Below are 19,994 nucleotides of genomic sequence, written 5' to 3' on the forward strand. Positions count from 1 at the left end.
ATTTATAACAGGTACAATGGCCGCATAGCTTTGCCTGGTGAATTTTGCGAAGGGGGCGGGTCAATAATTTCCGACTTCCAGGTTTACGGAGAACGAGGGATTTTCCACGTGAAATATCAGGTAACAACAATAAGTCCAGCTGTGACATCGAAAAAATGTTTGAAACTTTTTCCAATAGTTAAAAGCTGCTGCGCGACGTTATTGTATAAAACATTCCTACGCAAAATGCCAAAGTGTACTTATAAAAATCAGTTTCGGTGGAAATTTGAGTGCGGATTAGATCATTGTTAAGCATTATTAAGGAATATTTCCCTAAGGGAAACCGTAATGCCACTTTGAAAGTACAACTTTACAAGACTCTACTAATCTGAAAACTTGTTTCGTGACGCGTTTAACTTTGAAATTATTTGAAGTTCATGTTTGTTAAGTTTACATTAAGCTGCTTGTAGCTCGAATGCCAGTAAAGAATTTAATAGTCGTGTCCCTTGTTTATAGTGCAAAATTTACATTTGCTACGGTATTACAAGTTTTTGTGTGTTTGTAGAGTGGCATGTATTGCTCCCGAAGTGTTACTTTTACGAGAAGTTGCAGTTTACATTTGAATAAGTCCGAGTTGTAGTTCTCTAGAGCACACTTAGTTACTTCTGCTACGTAGACGTGACAAGTGGAATGTGTTAACACATTGGAAATGCAGGGCTCTTTTTCATCATAAATTTTGTTGCGTTTTTCAATATCATATATCCCTTGTCCATTTATTCAATCGTAGGAGAAATCGAAATCGATGTAAAGAAACTAAACTTAAAGCTCTTCCTGTCTTGGTCCTTTTTTGGGTAGTATGCCCAAGTCAGTATTGTTGATTTTGGAAAACTTTAACAAATTCAAGTTAAGGGAGTCTTAGGTACAGGGCCCAAAATAAAAGCACTCAAACGTTAAAAATTTTGAAAAATCGTGATAAACTTAAAATGTTTGACGCTGGGTATATATGTGGTATCAAACGACGTAGATGTTCATGTAGATTTCGAAATTGCGATAAAATACACGGTGTTCTATTTAAAATAAGACTATCCATTTTCTTTTCTTTTTTTAAATTGTTGGCAGGACACGACTGGGTTTCGACACAACAAAAAATCCTAACATTGACTTAAAATTTTTATAAATTTAAAAGAGCCGAATAGCCTAAATCAAACTCCGTTAATTACAATGAAATCACTACTCAAATTTTGAATTGAAATTAACCTTCGGATTAAAAGAATTTAGAAAAATCTGACCGAATATTAAAACTTTACCTGGATCTCAAATTGGAATTCAAATTGACACATATAATTGATTAATAAAAAGAAATTACAATAATTTATTCTGACACAACACAAAAAAATCAAATACAAAAAGCTGTAAACAAATTTAAAGCTAGCAATGCCTTTTTGAAAACACCCCGTTTGCAAAACGGTCAAATCGTTTGATGAAGTTAACAAATAATTAAATGACTCACTCAGCTAGGATGGCTAGACACAAGAAGAAATAGAAGAATTTTGCTTGCTGAAGACTTTACTGGAAGGTACAAATGCTAGGGTCAGACCCAGGTTAGAATACATTGACCAAATAATGGTCGACACGGGCTGTTCCTCCTACTTGGCACTGAAAAGGTTGGCTGAGATCAAGAAGGATGGAGAACTGTTACAGACCAATCGTGAGGATTGTCGACTTAGGAGAGAGAGGGGATACTAGTTCTTTTTCTTATAGCTACATCTTGAAGAGTTCCAAAATTAATTTACATTTTAACAAAATTAACAAGATTTCTATCTCAGGATGTGCACCCTTATTTGGCGGTTATTAAAAAAAGGGATATTTGAACATATTAAATGAACACAACATTGTTTGACTTTAAGGAGATTCTAAGAAAATGTAAGAGGATTCTAAGAAGATTTTAGTATGATTCTAAGACTTTAAGAATATTCTAAGGATTCTGTAGATTCCAGAAGTCCTACAGATTCCAAAAAGATTAAAGAAATTCGAAGATTTTAATAACAGTTGAAGACGCTTCCAAGATGATACGAAGGATTCTACGAAGACTAGAAGATTCCAGGAAGATTCTATGATACAGGAGTTTCTATAAATGTTCTAAGATTCTATAAATGTTATAACATCGAATTCTATAAAAACGAAAATCTTAAGAAGATTCTAAAAGTTTCCCAAAAGATTGTACAGAAACAAGAGAACCAGGTTTCGAGCATCCTATAATGAGATCCTAAGAAGATTGCACCAAGGTTCTGAGAAGGTCTTAAGAGTTCTAGGAAGATTGTAATTAGATTATATGATGATTCTAAACGTTCCAAAGGTTCTAAGATAATTCTATAAAACGTTTTTACCAAGGTTCTAAGTGGGTCCAAAAACAAGGGTTAAAAAGACTCTTTTGATAAATAAACAAATTCCTTGACAACAAAAATAGTTATTTGTGTACCAAGGCCGTAAAAGTGATCTTTTTTGGCCGAAGCTGCTGTTTGTGGCCGAGGCGGTAGCCGAGGCCGCAATTCAGATGAGGCCTAACAAATCACTTTTGGCCAAGGTGCACACAACATTTTTTAGGCGATCATCAAAGAAGAATTCAAAAATTTGCTCATAAACATATTTTTTTCTGAAAATCATAGTTATCTTAGACAATTAAAAACAAAGCATTTCCTGTCATATGTAATAAATTATAATTACCATCTTTACGTGTGTTTTGTGCGTATCAAAATGGGTGATAGCGACAGTTCAGATACCTACCCAAAATGAAATTTTGGAAGCCGCAGGCGTTGCGACCCTATGTCATATATGATATAAGAGCAGGCGTTTGAGAGTAAAAGTACAATCGCAACTTCCTCCGCTGCACAAGATTTTAATAATGTCAAATGCAATAGGTCCTTCGTAACTGTGGCTTCCAAGACCTTATAGCTAACATGCTGTACAATTATTAGAAACCTGATTACCTACTTTGATGGTAGGTATAGGTAGCTACTTGTGTTTTCGGTTAATTGCTGGTGATTCTTCGTATAATAATGTAAGCAACAACATCTTCCTCATGTTTTGGTTCTACACTTCAAAAAGGTCTGCAAGCAGCAAAGATTTAAACGTCAAACTATAATTTTAAATGTGAACATTGTGATTATGCAAAATGGTGTGAAACATTCCTACAAGTCCGAATATGAAAAAAACGCACGTGGATGGCCCAATCCTTGATGGCGCGAGACCAGATAGACGCTTTGTATCAAACAGATTACTGTTTCTCACACATCAGTTTCAAATAAGTACAGTTTGACAGATGTGTACAATAAAGTAAAGTTTGACAGAAGCGTACAATAAAGTGAAACTTTATGGCCGCAAAAGCGACCATAAAATCAACGTTTTTGTGATGATAGCCTAAAAAGGGTTTTTATATTCGTCAATGTATAGCGTTCATTAATCAAGGTGCGGTATAATGATATTCAGACCTGTGATCTAGCACTAACGGTAAACTTAACGTGTTAGTTTTCTGTGGAAAACGTTATTTTGCCCATACCAATTAACGCAAAATAACGTTTTTTGTCAGATAACCTACAAGTTAAGTTTGACGTTCCTGATACTACTGATACTGATAACTGTTAATGTACCGGTTAGGAAGCGTTGATCGCTTTTAAATTTTGGGCTTCATAAAACAGAAATTGTTTTAATTATTATAACACTTTCGCAAGTCACTCGTAGACGAGGGGATGGAAAAAATGCAAGTCAACGTTGAAAATGTTGCAAATCCATTATTTTTATTAGGCAAATGTTTCATGCGAATACTTCTGGTGAATGTACACACCGACGAAAACGAAAAAGGAATTATATTTGACGGATGCTTTTAAATTATTAAACGCTCAACTTGAAATTGGAGCAGTCAGCCACCCTTAGCGTTTTCAATCGTTATTATAACACATTATACCTACGTCACTCAAATCGGACACCTTCCCAGGGGATCAAGCACATAAAAATATGCGCTTATCAATATACATTTAAGCATTTATTTTATACTTACAGGGACTTGCTTTTTATACTGGACGATTTATATATTCCCAGCTAATTTCGAGCGATTGATCGTCATCGGTCTGTTGTTTATTGTAAAGAGCAGCGGGTCCGTGAAGTTGGAGTGTCGACTTGAAAGGAATTAAGTTCCAAGTCTCTCATAATTTTGTACTAATTTGTGCTGCTAATTAAAAATTGTGTGCAATAAATAATATTTTGTACACAACGTCATTCGGCAGGAAACTTAAAAACAATTAATTGGCGCAGTTAATCATACCGTAAGGCCTTTAATTTGGTTTATTTCCATAGTTTTTAAAGGGAGTGGCATTTTTCCAAGGGGAGAGGGGATCAATATCAGCGTGAAAGGAATCTCATTCACGTCAGTTACAGTTCGGAATTTGTTGCATTGTATAAATTAGTGGTCGGTTATATTTAGGAATTTCCATATTGATTTGGCTTAAAGTAACTTTGATATTCCTGAAGAAATCGACCTATCAGAACCATTTATATAAAGAGATTTACTTTATTTATTGATAAGAATTAGATCCAAACAAAGGATTTTATTTGAGTGATTGGGAATTTTATTTGTGTTTAATTTCAGTGTTACCATTCCTTTGGTTGCATTAAAATTTTATTTAGCATTGAGCATTGAGAACGTTGAGAAGTTTGGTTGTATATGAATCGATGTTTAAAATAACATAATATGCAATTTTGATATTGAGTTCATAAAGTTTTATTTACGAGTTTTATTTAAAAAGTACGAGGTTATGAAAATATTTAAGTAATTGTCATTAGCATTACACTATAAGAATTTCTTATTGATTAACTATAAGGTTTAGTTATTATATTAAGGTTTTTATGACAACCCTGTAACCGCGTACATGTAATGTAATGCGTTTCATAGGAGAATTTCTTAGTAAAGTAGATATTTAGGCATATGAACTTAGGTAGGTATGTAACGGATTAATCTCGCGCAACCAATTTCTACAAGTTTAACAAGGGAAGAAGATACTTAGCAGAATATATCAATTTACACTGTAACTAACGTAATTAACCGATGCCTTTTCCAAGCGCAATTTAATCTCGTACTTTTAGAGTAATTACAAAATCATCTTCGGAAACCTTTCTGAAATTAAAAAACTCAACCCGAGTAATTACGTTGCACTACGATAAATAGAATTTTAAGAGGAAATGTAAAATTGGAGAAAAGAAATGCTCCTTTATACATTTATTGAAATATTTCAAAGCGATCATAAATTGAATAAGGGCGGAATTGTATTGAAGTCGCTAAATTTGGCGAAGGAGGCGAGATACGGCGGTTCAATCTTAACACGTCAGGAAGAAACGTGGTGAATGTTTACGGTTTAATTGATTTTCATTCTTTGTATATCTCAATCACTTTTGTGTCACATTTTTTCTTAGAAATCTCGACAACAAAGGATATTCACTGAACAAATCCTGCATGAATAATTCTTACAATCATAACGGCGGAAATTTCTCCTATATCCTAGTTACAGTATTTCTCCTGCATAATATTGTGAAGAATCTCGGGAAAATTATGTATATTCTGAGAATCATGCTATTATAATATAAGATGATCACCTGAACTTGGGGTTATTGGATTGTTAATTTTCATAACATAGGTATGTTTAATTAGGTACCTGATTTATTTATATAAAATTAATTGTTGATGAATTTACTTATACTCACATTTATAACACATTACATATTTAACAAAAGGAATTAGTCACATTCTCTTCCATTCCTTATCGTCGACTAAACCTTTATGGACTTCATGGCGCAAGAATGTTCTAGAAGGATCGTTACAATACGAAGAATTTACCTGGCAACAATTTGCGAAATTTTGTAACGAACTTAATCAAATACTTACGCATTATAAAAAAAAGGTAACAGAGAACACTGTAAGGAGGTAGTCATGATCGGATTTATAATGCCTATTTCTATATATTGAATTTAAAGATGCAATGAGACACTAAACGGTGTCTCTTCATTCATTTTTCTCCTCTTCCCCCCTCAACCAGTATTGATTTCCTGCTTGTTCTTTCGATCTCTTTACATTCCCATATCAGATGGTCAATTCTCTCTACACCATCTGCATTTCCTTTCTTCTTCTTCTCTCCACTTCTCCTTTTACCTCTCCTCCCGTCCGCATCTGAACCTCGCTATTAGTTTAATGTTTTTTCTTCCCTCCCTTAAGATGAGCAGTTAATAGCTCCTTGTACCTTTTAGGCTGGTCAGTCTAGGCAGGTTTATACAAGTGAGGTAGAAAAAATTAGTAATAAAGTGATCTCTGCGGAAATGAGTACTCAGTAGGGTCCTTATTAACCCCTCAAAAATCGCACTTTGTCGCATTAGTGGAACTTGGAAAAAAATGGCCGCCATCTTGATTTTTTTCAAATTTATTAAATATTTCGTAAAGTATACATTATATCAAAAAAACTCAAGAGACTTTTTTATGGAGAATCAAAAGTTACCTATATTAAAAAAAAGTTTAAGTCTATTGATCAAAAAACAAAAAAGTTATTGAAATTTATATGATTTGAGTAATTATCACATCTGTGTCGAGACTTCTGCCATCTTTTCCCTTTCGGCCTCTGCCCATCCGTTTCTGTCATAAAATTTTTGTCTTGGTTGCCATTATTTCCCATTTGTTTTCATCGGCGTTGACAAACATTCTTTCACCAATTCACTTTCTCTTTCTCTCCTTTCCTTTCCTCGAATTTTACCTCCTCTAATATGTAACTTTGTGTCCTTCCGTTTAGTCTCAGCACCCATTTGTAATACCTTCTAGTTAATTCCATTCCTTCCACCATTGCATCAAAAAGGCATTTCCTTATTTTGAACTCGTTTTTGAATTTCTTTTTTCCTATTCCCCACACCTGTCTAATCACTGCTTCTTTTTTTTTAATTCCCTTATTTCGTTGCTTCTGGTATCCTAAATATTTAGATTTTCTTCCTCCATCTATACCATTTCCCCCATCCGCTTCCATCTACCCCTTCGATTTTTCTACATTTAATTTCAGTTCTTTTCTTTCCCGGTACCTCTCCAATCTTCCCATCATTTCCTTCATGTATTTTCCTCTTTTACCATTATTGCTGTATCAGCAGCGTATACCAGGGATTACATTTTTTTCTTTTCACTGCGATTCCTTCACTTTGATCCTGTCTTAATATTTTAAGTGGACATATCTGTCTCAGTTCTATCCTCTAGTATCCTCTTCTCTTTCTAACATTTCATTTAACACCATCGCATATATTTTGTAGGCAGTAGCCATTCTTCCGGTAGTCCTTCTCCTTTCCATATCATGTATACTGTGGCGAAAATCCATGCCTCATTTCTCATGTCACTCCTCGCCTCTTTCCCTTTTTTCGGTCTCTTAATTGCTGCTTAATCTCCTCACTTTATATCTTGTCTCGTTCCACCTCCTCTTTTCCATTTTCCTCTGTCACACCCTCTTTCTCTTACTCTTTTTGTGACGAACTTCGGCAGTAAGTCCGCGCACAAATGGCATGAAAGCGCACAGCAATTTCCCTAAGCGGGAATAGTAAATAAGCGGATTCGGTACATATTTACGAAAAAGCAAATGCAGGAAAGTGAAACAATATCCCCACCCCCCTATTTATAATTAATAAAACGGAAAGTAACGAAAAGCTTACCTTATAATGAAACGGAGCGATAAGGATTACTAGGCAAGAAAAAGCAAAAGCTATAGATACGGTGCGGTAAAAGCCAAATTTAAATATGGCCCTTAAAGTGTATCTACGGAAAATCTCAAAAATTACGGTACTTACAAAAGTAACTTGGAAAGATGCAACAGGCCAAAGATCCCCCTTAAAGTACGGATTTTCCTTTTATAACGTAGGTAATTCCAAGCCGACCAGCGTATTCGGTTAGCTAAATCCAAAAATCCAATTTATGCGGCCTGCTGACGTCATAAAATTCTGAAATTGGTTCCAAAAATTCCAATCCATTTAGAGCGCTTCTTTTGATACTCCAGTCTACTATGTGGAATTACGCATGGCCTTGCTCGGTTTAGATTTTTGATTATGAAACCCCCAATATAAAATCGGATTCATAATTCATATTTTGGAAGATTCAGAAGATTTCATTTCAAATTTATAATTCCACTTGCCACAACATTGAAAAATGTTTTCTTCAAGGGAAGTGGGTTAACTATTAAAGGTGGGTGTCACCTCTTTGAAAGCCTCATTCAAGCCAGAACTTTTTCTCTTCATACATGCCTTGAGTGGTTGTAACTCAACATCCTGCGTATTTGGCTTAAGGAAAAGGTAAAAGATGTCCATGATCGAAAAAAATCCGGATGGCTCGAAAAGTCAAATCTAGCGCGGCTCGAAGGACCAACTGTAGGGTCGTAAGGTCTAATGCTCACCCAAGCAAATCTTTCAAAAGATAAAATTCGGTCGGGGACTATCTTAATTTCAAATTCGGTACGTTACCGACAGTTCGACGATTATTAACTAGAAATATTTATTGTAAGCGTTACATGCTATTTATATCACAGGTTTACTTCCTTAACCTATGTCAATTATGTTCAGGAAATGCAACATTGCCAACAATATGCTTCAGATTGTTTTAGTACATTTGCAGATTATTATTCTGCATTTCGCTTTATTCTGGGAGATTATCTTCCCTTTATTTTGGCAGTCGCTTTAAATGTGTTCTAAATGAACATTAATTATCAAAACTATGTTTTAGATTTTAGAAAAATGTGTAATTGCAGTTTTCTACTCGGTTTTCTAGTATAATTTTCTAGGATGACATGATGATTTTTAATTGAATCTAAGAGTATTTCCCTTCATAGTAAGGTAGAAAAAAACGCCCACGTAAAATAAACGCGTTCTCCCAGCATAACTCATTTGGGTCAGCAGAGATGCGGAATTTAAAATTAAATTTTCGGCATAAAATACGAGTTAATTAGCTGCTTTTCTTACTGGCGATTACAAACTGGAATTCATAAATTATAATTACTTAATAACTCAGTAACCCCACAATAAATTTTAGACTCATACATAAAGGGCATTCCTATTTTTCAAAGGGGCATTTTAAAACTTAAGAGGTAACAGTGAGTATATAGCAGTTGATCTTTCGGCGATATCTTTCGACACGTTTTAGCAATGCATTTAAGAGCAAATTAAATGATGTGTTAAACGGCGAACGACGACCTGAATCTTGAATCTGTGTGTGACATTTATAAACTTTGAGCAATAAAGCCGAAAGCCAGATTAAGAAAATAGCTAAAAAAGAAAGTTTATGATGTCTTAATGAACAAACCACATTAAAATTTTCTGTAAATTAAACCAAACTGAAATTTAAATATGAAAGAAATTGTAGTGGTAGGTACTAACTTCTTCTTCGGTGCCGACCGTTCATCATCCAATGTAGGACCTTACTGTTTTTATCTCTTTATGCCTTTCCATTCCAGTGCACAAATTTTACATTTGCTGATATACTTAACGTTTATGTTGGAATTAGCTCGATATTTAGTTCGGTTTCGGCCTCATTTGCTGATCGCAATTTGTGCATGAACAACGAAAATAATTTAAGGCGCCGTAGGGCTGATTGATTGATGTTCAAACGGCGCGTCCTTCGGAATTGCGAAATGTTGCAAATTCCCATCGACGAATGAGAAAAACTGAACCAAATTGTAAATCTAAGTGGTAGGGTAAAATGAATTCGTATCCGACGCCAGCCCTTTCAATTGTTGCTTTTAATTTCGAGTTTTTTTTCCTGCTTGTAGAGGGGAGGGCGTTGAGAACGAGATAAATTATATGGGAAGATCAAGTGAAAAAATACTTTTCAAAAATGCAATTAGTATTATAGCAATAGCGGTAATTTCTCTTGGAGACATCTGTTGGCAGATAATTTAATTAAACACTAATGTTTGGATAATTCCGTACAAAATACGTTTTCTCTTTCAAACAATATTAAATTAACGTCGCAGCAGCGATACCAGTTTGCCGAAAGTGACATCGTTGGAGTAAAGCGCTTTTCTATGAGTTTCCATTTGCTAAACTGAACGTGAATTAATTAATTTACTCTTCAACGTCTACCAATTACACTGCGAGATTTTTTGCTCGAAATGCTCAACGTTTGTATGGGGGTGAATTATTATCCTGGATAATTTCCGTCTACTTACTGGTGTCGTGACTTTTAAGTTTGGGAAAAAATTAAGTAGTCGCTCTTTTCCCTTTTGAACTGGCTTTCGTGTATTTAAAGATCGTGTAATGAAATAACTTTATACATTGGAGAAATCTCGCCTCATTAAACTGGCCGACGTATATATGGGTGGGTTTGGGCAGAATTTGAATTTGAAATACCCTTACAAATAATATCTCTAATTAGACGTTATTCTCTATTGTGTAAAGTTATTATTTTTTAAATCTATTTTAAGCTTAAGACACTGGGGGCTGGAAACGGATCTCATTGTTTTATATCGTCCTTTTCAATTTAGTACAACTTTATTTCCTTACAAAAAACCGTTACGCAAGCATAACTGTGTACAATTCTTTCAACCCTTAATAAAATGTAAATAAAATTTGCATTTTTAAAAACCTCGTTAAGCTCTCATTCACGATTCACGACCACAAATGAACAATTCTCTTCATAATTTGGTTATTATTTATAAATCAATATTTAATACATATATTGATGATGGAATAGTGTGAAAAATTGAAAATAATTGCAATAATTGAGTAACCTTTTATGGTATCACAGGACAGTTTCCACCCTACGCATTTGTACGTCGAACTATTGATTCATTTTCAACATGACAATTAACAGTTTTACTTTAACACAGTCCCGTAGAGCTTTACCATATAATTTTGATACCTCGTAACTTTCTATGATATTAATAGTGTAATACCTAAACCTAAACTGCAGTTCTAATCAATAAAATCTCAAAAAATTGAACTTTACCTGTATCTATAAAATTCGAAAAGATTAATCCTAATTTAGAGCTACCGTTACACTAATAAAAATGTACTTTTAACTTGGCGCTCCGTACTATTGATCATTACGAAACGGAACACTTATCGAACAACTCTCGTACATACTACTCATTTGGTGATATTGCATTAACGAGAAGTGAGTTCTACGGTTATGACTCAGATGTAAGCCCAAAAGTATATGGTTGATATATGTCTTTGTAAAAGAAAAATTACCCTTTATTAACATTTTTGCTTGTTCCGAAAAGTGCAGAAATATGTAGTACCTACAGAAAACAACATTTTTTGCTTTTAATTAATTAACGTATTACTTTCTTTAGAGAAGCTCTGCAAGTTATACTTTTACGCACGGGTTGAATTGCAAGACGGCAAGTCAGGTTATTGATTATGCGTACAAAGTTAATTTAACTGTACGTTCTCTAAATTATTTCAACAAAATACGATTTAATTAAAGCACGAAATTAAATTATTGCAGGAATTCTTTGTTCTGAATTTCTCGTATAAGGTTCGTAAATCTTTTTTAAATAGTCGATTGTCAAAATGGGAGTTCAGTAAGTTAATATCCCGAATATAAATCCTTCGCACTTTCTAACAACTTACCCAGACCCGTGCTATTAGTTCTTGACAACTTAATGTACGTTTGCGGCTTTAAGTTAACATTCGTGTGTAAACTTTAAAACGAAGGTTAAACAAAGTTATGTATTTCATTAACAAAAATTTGCTATTTAATTATGTAGTTTGCGAAAGTAATTTATTTCATATAGCCTGCCAATTTTCTAACTTGAAAGGTTCATAAATCGAATTTGGTGTCTCATTCATCGAGATTTTGCGAATTACGTTACGTTACAGTATTATGCACTTGCTTTTCCACGTCCGTCGATCTGTTCCTTATCTTGCCTAAATAGTATCTTTTTCGCAAGATTTAGAGCGGTGTCCAACTGTATCTAAGGGAACGGAGAAGATATTAATAGAAATAGAAATTAGTTCCGGTGTAAGAATTTTTAATGCAACGTGAATAATTTTATTTGATGAACGAAATTTATTTAACTTTCACGAGGTGGTTAGTTTCCCTTTATCGACAATCGACGTGTATCATACAACACTTTATTTTCTAGCAAAAGCCATAAAAATCATAAATCTGAAAATTCCGTCGTTTCCATGGAAACAATATCGTATTCTGTTTTGAATTTCATTATATTTCGTGTTCCGCGTCCCATTTTTAATAAGAATTGGAATGCATAATGACCTGTTAAAGACACACTTAGCCTACTTATTCAAACCTATTAAACTTTAGCATCTGCTATAAAATAAAAGTCGTTTAGTCTATTGCTAATCCTCAAGAATCCCGATATTTATGATGATCGATTACGGCGATAATTGGTGCTCACCCCTAAACATATACTACTTGATTTCTGTCATTTTCAATGATCTTTGGATTGAAAAGGCAATACGAATTTTCAGCACGCGGCTTTTAATGATGTCGTTAGCGTGCTTTTTTAATGAACTGCAGCCATTAGGAATAATCCCCTGCCTGTCGAGTTTAGTTTACAAAACTTGCGGTGAAGTACGGATTACGCTGACATTCACTTTATTTTTATTCAGGAAAACCAGAACTACCTACGTGTTTCTATCAAATGACGCCCACATTCAGTTATTCAGTTTCAGTTGGGAACGTCGAGGCGGAGTGTATAAAACTGTGGTAAAATAGCTAATGGAAACAGTGTCACCAAGCTAAATGATGTTGATAATTTGCTTTATTGATTTGCAAATGGAAGTTCAATGTCATTTTTGTTTTAAAATTTACTAATTTCAGGACTAATTTAGTCTCAGTACTCTCTGAGTGAGCAAATTTACCCAGAATACTCCGAAAATTAAATTTTCTTATTTAAGGATGATCAGATGGGGTCTATTGTTAACTATTGGAAAGTGTTATAATTGAGCTGTTCAGATGCGTTTTGATTTCTATGTTATAGAACATTCCCCCGTCTTATACTTTGCAATATTGCAATTGGAGGGGGCCCCATTGTGCAAATGGATACACATAATTGAACATTTTCTGACGCAAGTTTGAAAGCTAATTTAAATTAAAATGTATATTGGATAACTTTTACACTTTTTACTAATAGAATGTATAGGTATTTATTATATACGAGGGCGCCTTTTTAAACTTTTGTATCTAACGAGGTAGTAGGAAACGGTACAGGACTAGAAGCACTACGTGCACCCGTTGAACTTTTTATTCAAATGGCTGTTATTATACCTTTTTGTTTGTTTGGTTGTTATTACGTTAATTTTTTATGGTAATCTACAAATAGATCGCTAAGCTATACAGAGATTTTTTTATACAATTTTTGCTTACTTAGAAATAAAATCATGTACTATTCATTTCACTGACAATGCTAAAGCTAAACATAATGCACATGACAAATATTTCAAAATGCGATCATTATTTGAAAAAGTGAATTGAAGAAATTTGGGGGTTTTCAAGAAAACCTGTTAATTGATGAAATGATTGATAGGCACTAGGGTCGGCAGTCGCAAAAACAATTTATAAAAGCAAAACCAATTCGTTGTGGGTGTAAACTGTGGGCGATGTGCGGCCAAGACGGATACTGCTTTTGTTTTTCACTTTTTGCTGGAAAAAAAGCCTTTAGGTAGTTTTAGAAAAGCTATCAGTAGTATAGAAAGTGCGAAGAGCAACTGGGTGTGTTTGGATAATTTTTTTAGTAGTCACGCCTTATTTTAGAAGCCGAGAGTTAAATGGAATGACAATAAGTGTGTTTCAATGGGCACAAATTTTGATCAGGTAGAGCCTCTAGCAGTTATACGGAGGAATAAGAAGGAATGCCAGTTCCTCATTCCAGAGTGATTTATAACTACAGTCAATACATGGGAGGAGTAGATCACCATGACTGGCTTTTAGAAAAACACAACATTGCCATCCGAGGAAAAAATTGGTACTGGTGTTCATTCACTAAGATGATAGATGTCAGTCATTAATTCATTTCTGCCGTATAGAAGAATCAATGGAAAGAAATAAATAAATTTGAAAGATGTTAGGCGCGAAATTGCGGTGACCTACCCTTATTTTACCATCAACTTAAAAACCACGCGTGCCAGATGATGTTAGACTAGATGAGAAGGTACATTTTTTGGGAAAGAGAGCCAGCTAAAAAAGATGTCAATGTACCTCTTGTAAAAGTAGACCCCTTACTTACTGCAATCAATGTAGCATATTACACTTTACACCACCTGTTTTATAAAATATCACCGCATGAATTAGATATTGCATCCTAATAAAATACATATTTTTATTCTTTTTTACTTATTCGCCCAGCGATATACTATTTATAAATCAACTTTTTTTTAAAAAAAATCAATTTATTTTATAATTTTTTTTTGATACATTTTAACCAAAATAACATAAGCAAACTGATTTGGGCCTGAGTTAAATGTAATTTAGAAAAGATTTTAGATAAATGGCTAGTGTATGTAAGATAATTGGGTAATTTAACTTATTTCTTACCAAATTTACTAATACAATCCCCTCACGTTGTTGCTTTTTAATGTTTCCTTAATCTATGTTTCCTAATTAAACTCATCATTAATTCTTCGAAAAAACCATTGGATTAATAATAAGATATAATAAATTTTATAATATAGTAGTATATTGTATGAACCAACAACTTAAGTGAAGAATGTTTATGCTGTATACAGTTTTCTTGTTAAATTTACTAATTTGCCGGTATAGGAAATTTTATACGCGTACCGCTTCATAAGAAAAGAGAGCGGAACTAATATTCGAGAAAATAAAGCGCGTTACGATAAGAATCGAGTGTTCAAGCAGATAAAAGTCGAAATGCTACAGTGTTACCGGTTCTAAAAACCTTCGCATGTATAAAAAAGATAGTGAACGCTTAGGTTTCGTTGGGGTTTTTTGATCACTGGAGCTCGGCGAGTACATAAGTAAAAATTGGGTGAGAGAAAGGCGCGCTTATCCAAACTTTCCAAGCGAATCTATATGCCTGCGCTCTCATATGTATTGCTTAGCCAAACCTTCAAGGCAAACCTACATACCTACATAACGAAAATTTATAGATCGCTGGGCTTTCAAGGCAAATCTTGTGAGTTATGTACTCCATTTTTTAGATCGCGTAAAATTTCATTGTTAGTTAAAAGTTCGTACCGAAAGCAGTAGGTATGTAAAAGAATCGCTAGTCGCGCTTTTATTTTGAATAGAATTGTATATCGGGTGTTTGTTTAATTACACATATTAAAAAATGTAGGTAATTAATTAGACTCGAAACGTGATCACAATATAGGAATTGAAACTTTATTTTATATTAGTTCGTTACATGACGTACATCAATATTTCAAATCACAAAAAATTTAAAGGAAACTGGAGTAGGAATGATATTATTTTCAACAATATATTCAAACAATTTAATTTATATGAGGATTTATTTGAGAAGGATCAAACCAGAGCATCGGATTGTAATGTTCAAATTATATGTGGAGATAAATAACCAACCTTCCTCAAGGTAAAAGTCATCGAAAATGTATTCATTATTGAGGTGATATTAATTAGTTCATTACAAAAAATTAATTGCTAAAGTAATAGTATTTTACATTATTAGCCAGGTAAGTTAGTTTTTACTGGCGATAGGAGAAGTTGACTGGCGAGCCGTTAGGCGAGCCTGTCATCTCCTAGAGCCAGTAAAAACTATTACCTGGCGTATAATGTACAATATTTTATTTGTTACTCATTTGTAAACGTAAATAATTAGTTTTTAAATTGATCTTGAAGAAATGTCTAAAATATCATGTGATCCATGTAACAGAGACTTCGCATTAATTCTGGCCAATGAAATTACTAGATTACTAACTTGTAAAATTTTTACAGGTCTGCTGTCAGTTTTACAAGTCTGCTGTCAGTTTTACAAGTCAGTAGCGTTTAACCATGACGTTTACCCGTTTGCGTTTTGTCTTGTTAATCAACGTTTACAACTGAGTAACAAATAAAATTTATTTTCTGCAAGAGGGGTTTGTAACCCCTGTAAATGTAACTACGCCGTTACAACAGCTCGGTTAATTTAATCAAATCGTTAACTTGAGCGTCCTCGCCCTTTTCAGAACATTAAAAGGTTGTTTAAGGTAAAAAAAAACATTAAAAGATTACGAAGACGAAGCCGCCTACAGAACAACGTATCGCCCTCCCAGAGTCTTACAGACCTTATGCCATTGCAAAGTCGTTTTGGATTCAAGTTCCTCGACAGCATTACACAGCGCCAGTCCTTTTGCGCATTTTCCAACTCATGTTGGAAGGTACTATTAAGATTGTTTCTCACTATACATAACGTGTTTCCATACCATATCCTTTCTATAACCATTCCGTAAATTATGAAATTGACCTTTAAGTGATATTGTGCGTAAGACATTCAGCCGCGCGCTAATACACATTCTCCTTACGGAATGGTTATGGAAAGGATATGGTATGGAAACGTTATGTTAAGTGAGAATCAACCTTTATGGTCACTCTATCCGACCGTCAGTCTATCCGAGGCCTTAACTACTCCTACAGTTCTTTTTTCTTTTTGCATTCGGTAGCTTATAGCTCTGACAACTGAGCCAAGAAAAATCTTGACGATTAATGTGCGGGTAAAGTAAGGGTTGTAGGGAACTACCCATCGATTATTCAATAGTGTACTGTTTACTGTTTACTGTAAAGCTTCTCCCATTGTTCTTTATTGCGGATCGTCAACGTTAATGTTGGCTTCGGAACAAAATCTCGGAAAATTGCCCACGTACGTACATACCTACATACAGACGTAAAAAATGATATTCGTTAAAAGATGCTTAAAATGATCTAAAACTTGGACATTTGACGAAATTCGGGTGTGTCTAAAAACGGTGATAACTTGAGCTAGATAGCCAAAAATTATCGCCCAACCCTTGGAGAAACCTTTTTGCATTATTAAATCAAGTGGAATATTCAAATGCGTATAGGACAAGCTATTCACAATACAAAAGATAATAAATAGACTAGTTTTGTGTTAGTCAGGAGCATATGTTATCAGTTTCGTCACTCGCATTAGTGGTCATTATGACCGTACAGAGGTAGTGTTGTATTGATATTCGAATCGGTCGTGTCGTGTCGCATTTGCGGGAATGCTAAGGGTAAGTTATTTAACTCATTCATTTAGCTATACTTGTGTTTATAATTTATACGAAATTTAAAACAATAATTATTCGATTGGTTTAATTGGTATTTGGCAACCGATTTTCGTTGTGAAGGTGCAATTCTGGTCTCAAATAATATTTTAAAACTTTCAAGGCATTCTTACCGGAAAATATTCTATTCCGTATTTTGTAACCTAAAAAATTCAAAAGTACCCTGTGAAAAACCTCTTGTAACCCGATGATAATTTTTAGGTAGCGAAATATACGCATTAATTACATTTTACTTAACGGATGATAAAAACCCACCCCCAATTAAATAAAAACATGATTCATCCTGTGAACTGTAACTTAATGGGTATAGTTGGATCTGAATAAAATGAAAGTCCTCGTATGAGATCGGTATTGTTTTAAATGTGAATTGAAAGCCCTGCATGTGTGTTAGCTCCTATATTATGTATTCGTATTAAAATGTACGAACTGTACAATATACAAGCTATTAAGATAACTAGGTGTTTTATAGGTATTTTCCGTATTTTAAAGGATGATGCCCATTTTTAACGGACAGACTCCTTTTAACTATAAAACACCGTGTTATCTTCAAGATTTTTTATAACACTTGTTAATACTTAACCAAAGAAAACTGGTTATTGGTAAAATCCCCCCTTCTTGTTTACCTGTATTGCAGAAAATAATGTAAATTTAGTGTCTAACTGAATCTGCCTCAGAGCAGTTGAATTGTAATAAATTTTACATTACAGCAAGTATTTTATTTATTCAGTTTAATAGGCACTCGATAAGTTAAATTAACAATGGTCCTTCGAGCCGGATGTCCGGTTAAAACATTCAAACGCAATCAAATTTAGTCACAATAACGCGAATCGTGAGTGGTTACCAGTCAATTATTACAATTTCATCGGCAGTCCAAATACAAATCCATCGATACAACATCCAACAACAAAGAAAAGGAAAAGTGCATCCATTCATCTACCTGGCAAGCTTACCATAACATCAAGTAAGAATTCCTTATTTACCTATTTTTAATCCTTCAAGGCTTCGACACAATAACATTACTAACAATGCCCGATTCCAATAATACTGAAAAAATTAAAGAATTGCATTACAAACGCGGAAATTTTAAGACAAAGGTAACTTTATTTCAAAGGTTCATTAATGGTTTATCTCCTGATAATATTGCAGAAACAGACCTCATTAACCTGCAACAAAGATTAGCTAAATTTCAATTAATATATGACCAATTTGACGACATTCAAAATCAATTAGATAGATTAAACCCAGATTGTGAGGATAATTTAGAAGAAAGGGAACAATTTGAAAACAATTACTATTCATTATTATCTCAAGGTCAACAATTAGTGAATCTTAGAAAACCGCCAACTGAAATAGCAAATGTTTCCCAAACGGCCAAATCGGCTAACGTTAAATTACCTAAACTCACAATCCCATCTTTTGATGGCAGTTTTATTAATTGGCGCACCTTTCATGACACTTTTGTAACAATTATACATAATAATTCAGATTTAACAGATGTTCAAAAATTATGTTATCTCAGATCCGCTTTAAAAAATGAACCTGCAAATTTAATTAGCTCCCTTGACACATCAGACACAAATTATTCTATTGCATGGAAATTGCTACAGGAGAGGTACAATAACAAAAGGCGAATTATATACAATCACGTTCGAGAAATTCTGGATGTCAGTAATGTTAGCAAAGGATCTCACGTGACCTTAAGGCATTTAATTGATACAATTCAAAAACATTTAAACTGTTTAAAGGCAATGAACCAACCGGTTGAAAGCTGGAACGCTCTTTTAATTCCTATGCTGTTACCCAAATTAGATTTCAATACTATACGTGAATGGGAATCATTTCTCAATAAAAAATATGAATCGCGGGACGATATTCCCACTGTAGAGGAATTTATAAAATTTTTAAACGATAGACAGGGTGTATTAGAATCTCTTTCAATTAATCAGTCCTCATCAGTCAATTTTAAACCTTTTCCAAAACACAAAACAGATAACGTCAGTGCATTCGCTACAACTGCAACAGTAGATTCTCATTGTGCATCTTGCAAGGGTAAACACTACTTGTATCAATGTGAAGAATTTTTGAAACTCCCGGTCAATAAAAGAATTGAAAGAACAAAAGAATTACATTTATGTTTAAATTGTTTGAAAAAAGGTCATAATTCATTTCAATGTAAAAATGCACACACTTGCAAATCATGTCATCGAAAGCACAATACTTTGCTTCATATTTCCAATTCAGAGCAAGAACAATCCAAGGGCCCCAATAGGAACAGTAGCGAAATTAGTTCAAGGCAGGTACAGGCAATTAATGAATCATCTCAGGCATCGACGTCCTTAGCAAGTTACAGTTACAGTACATTACATAAAGGAAGGACGTCGTCCCAAGTTTTATTATCTACAGCATGTGTAAACGTTAAAGAGACTAAAGCTGGAAACATAATTATAGCCAGAGCCTTATTAGACTCTGCATCACAATCCAATTTCATTTCGGAGGAATTATGTAAAAAATTAAACCTTAAACGGCATGAAACAGATGTATCAATTGTAGGAATCAGTCAAACTCCCATAAAAACGATGGCGCGCGTTGAAATCAAGATTTATTCCCGTTATAATCATTACTCAGTCACATTGTCATGTTTGGTTATTCCAAAAATTACGGACAACTTGCCATCCTCAAACTTTAATGCAAATATTTTAGATATACCTAGCAATTTAGTATTAGCTGATCCTACTTATAATAAGCAAGGTAAAATA

At 34.0% G+C, this 19,994-nt stretch overlaps 1 protein-coding gene across 1 annotated transcript in view; it reads left to right on the top strand.

Moving 5' to 3' along the window:
* The first annotated feature begins 18,263 nt into the window (after positions 1–18,263).
* LOC116167048 overlaps positions 18,264–19,994 on the top strand; it is a 2,338-nt gene continuing 607 nt past the window's right edge. Inside the window, exon 1 of the mRNA XM_031482284.1 lies at positions 18,264–19,986. Within this exon, the coding sequence (XP_031338144.1) occupies positions 18,264–19,986 (1,723 nt within the window). The remainder of the gene's footprint in view (positions 19,987–19,994) is intronic.

This window comes from Photinus pyralis, unplaced genomic scaffold (genome assembly GCF_008802855.1).
Source record: "Photinus pyralis isolate 1611_PpyrPB1 unplaced genomic scaffold, Ppyr1.3 Ppyr1.4_LG3b, whole genome shotgun sequence".
Taxonomy (NCBI): domain Eukaryota; kingdom Metazoa; phylum Arthropoda; class Insecta; order Coleoptera; family Lampyridae; genus Photinus; species Photinus pyralis.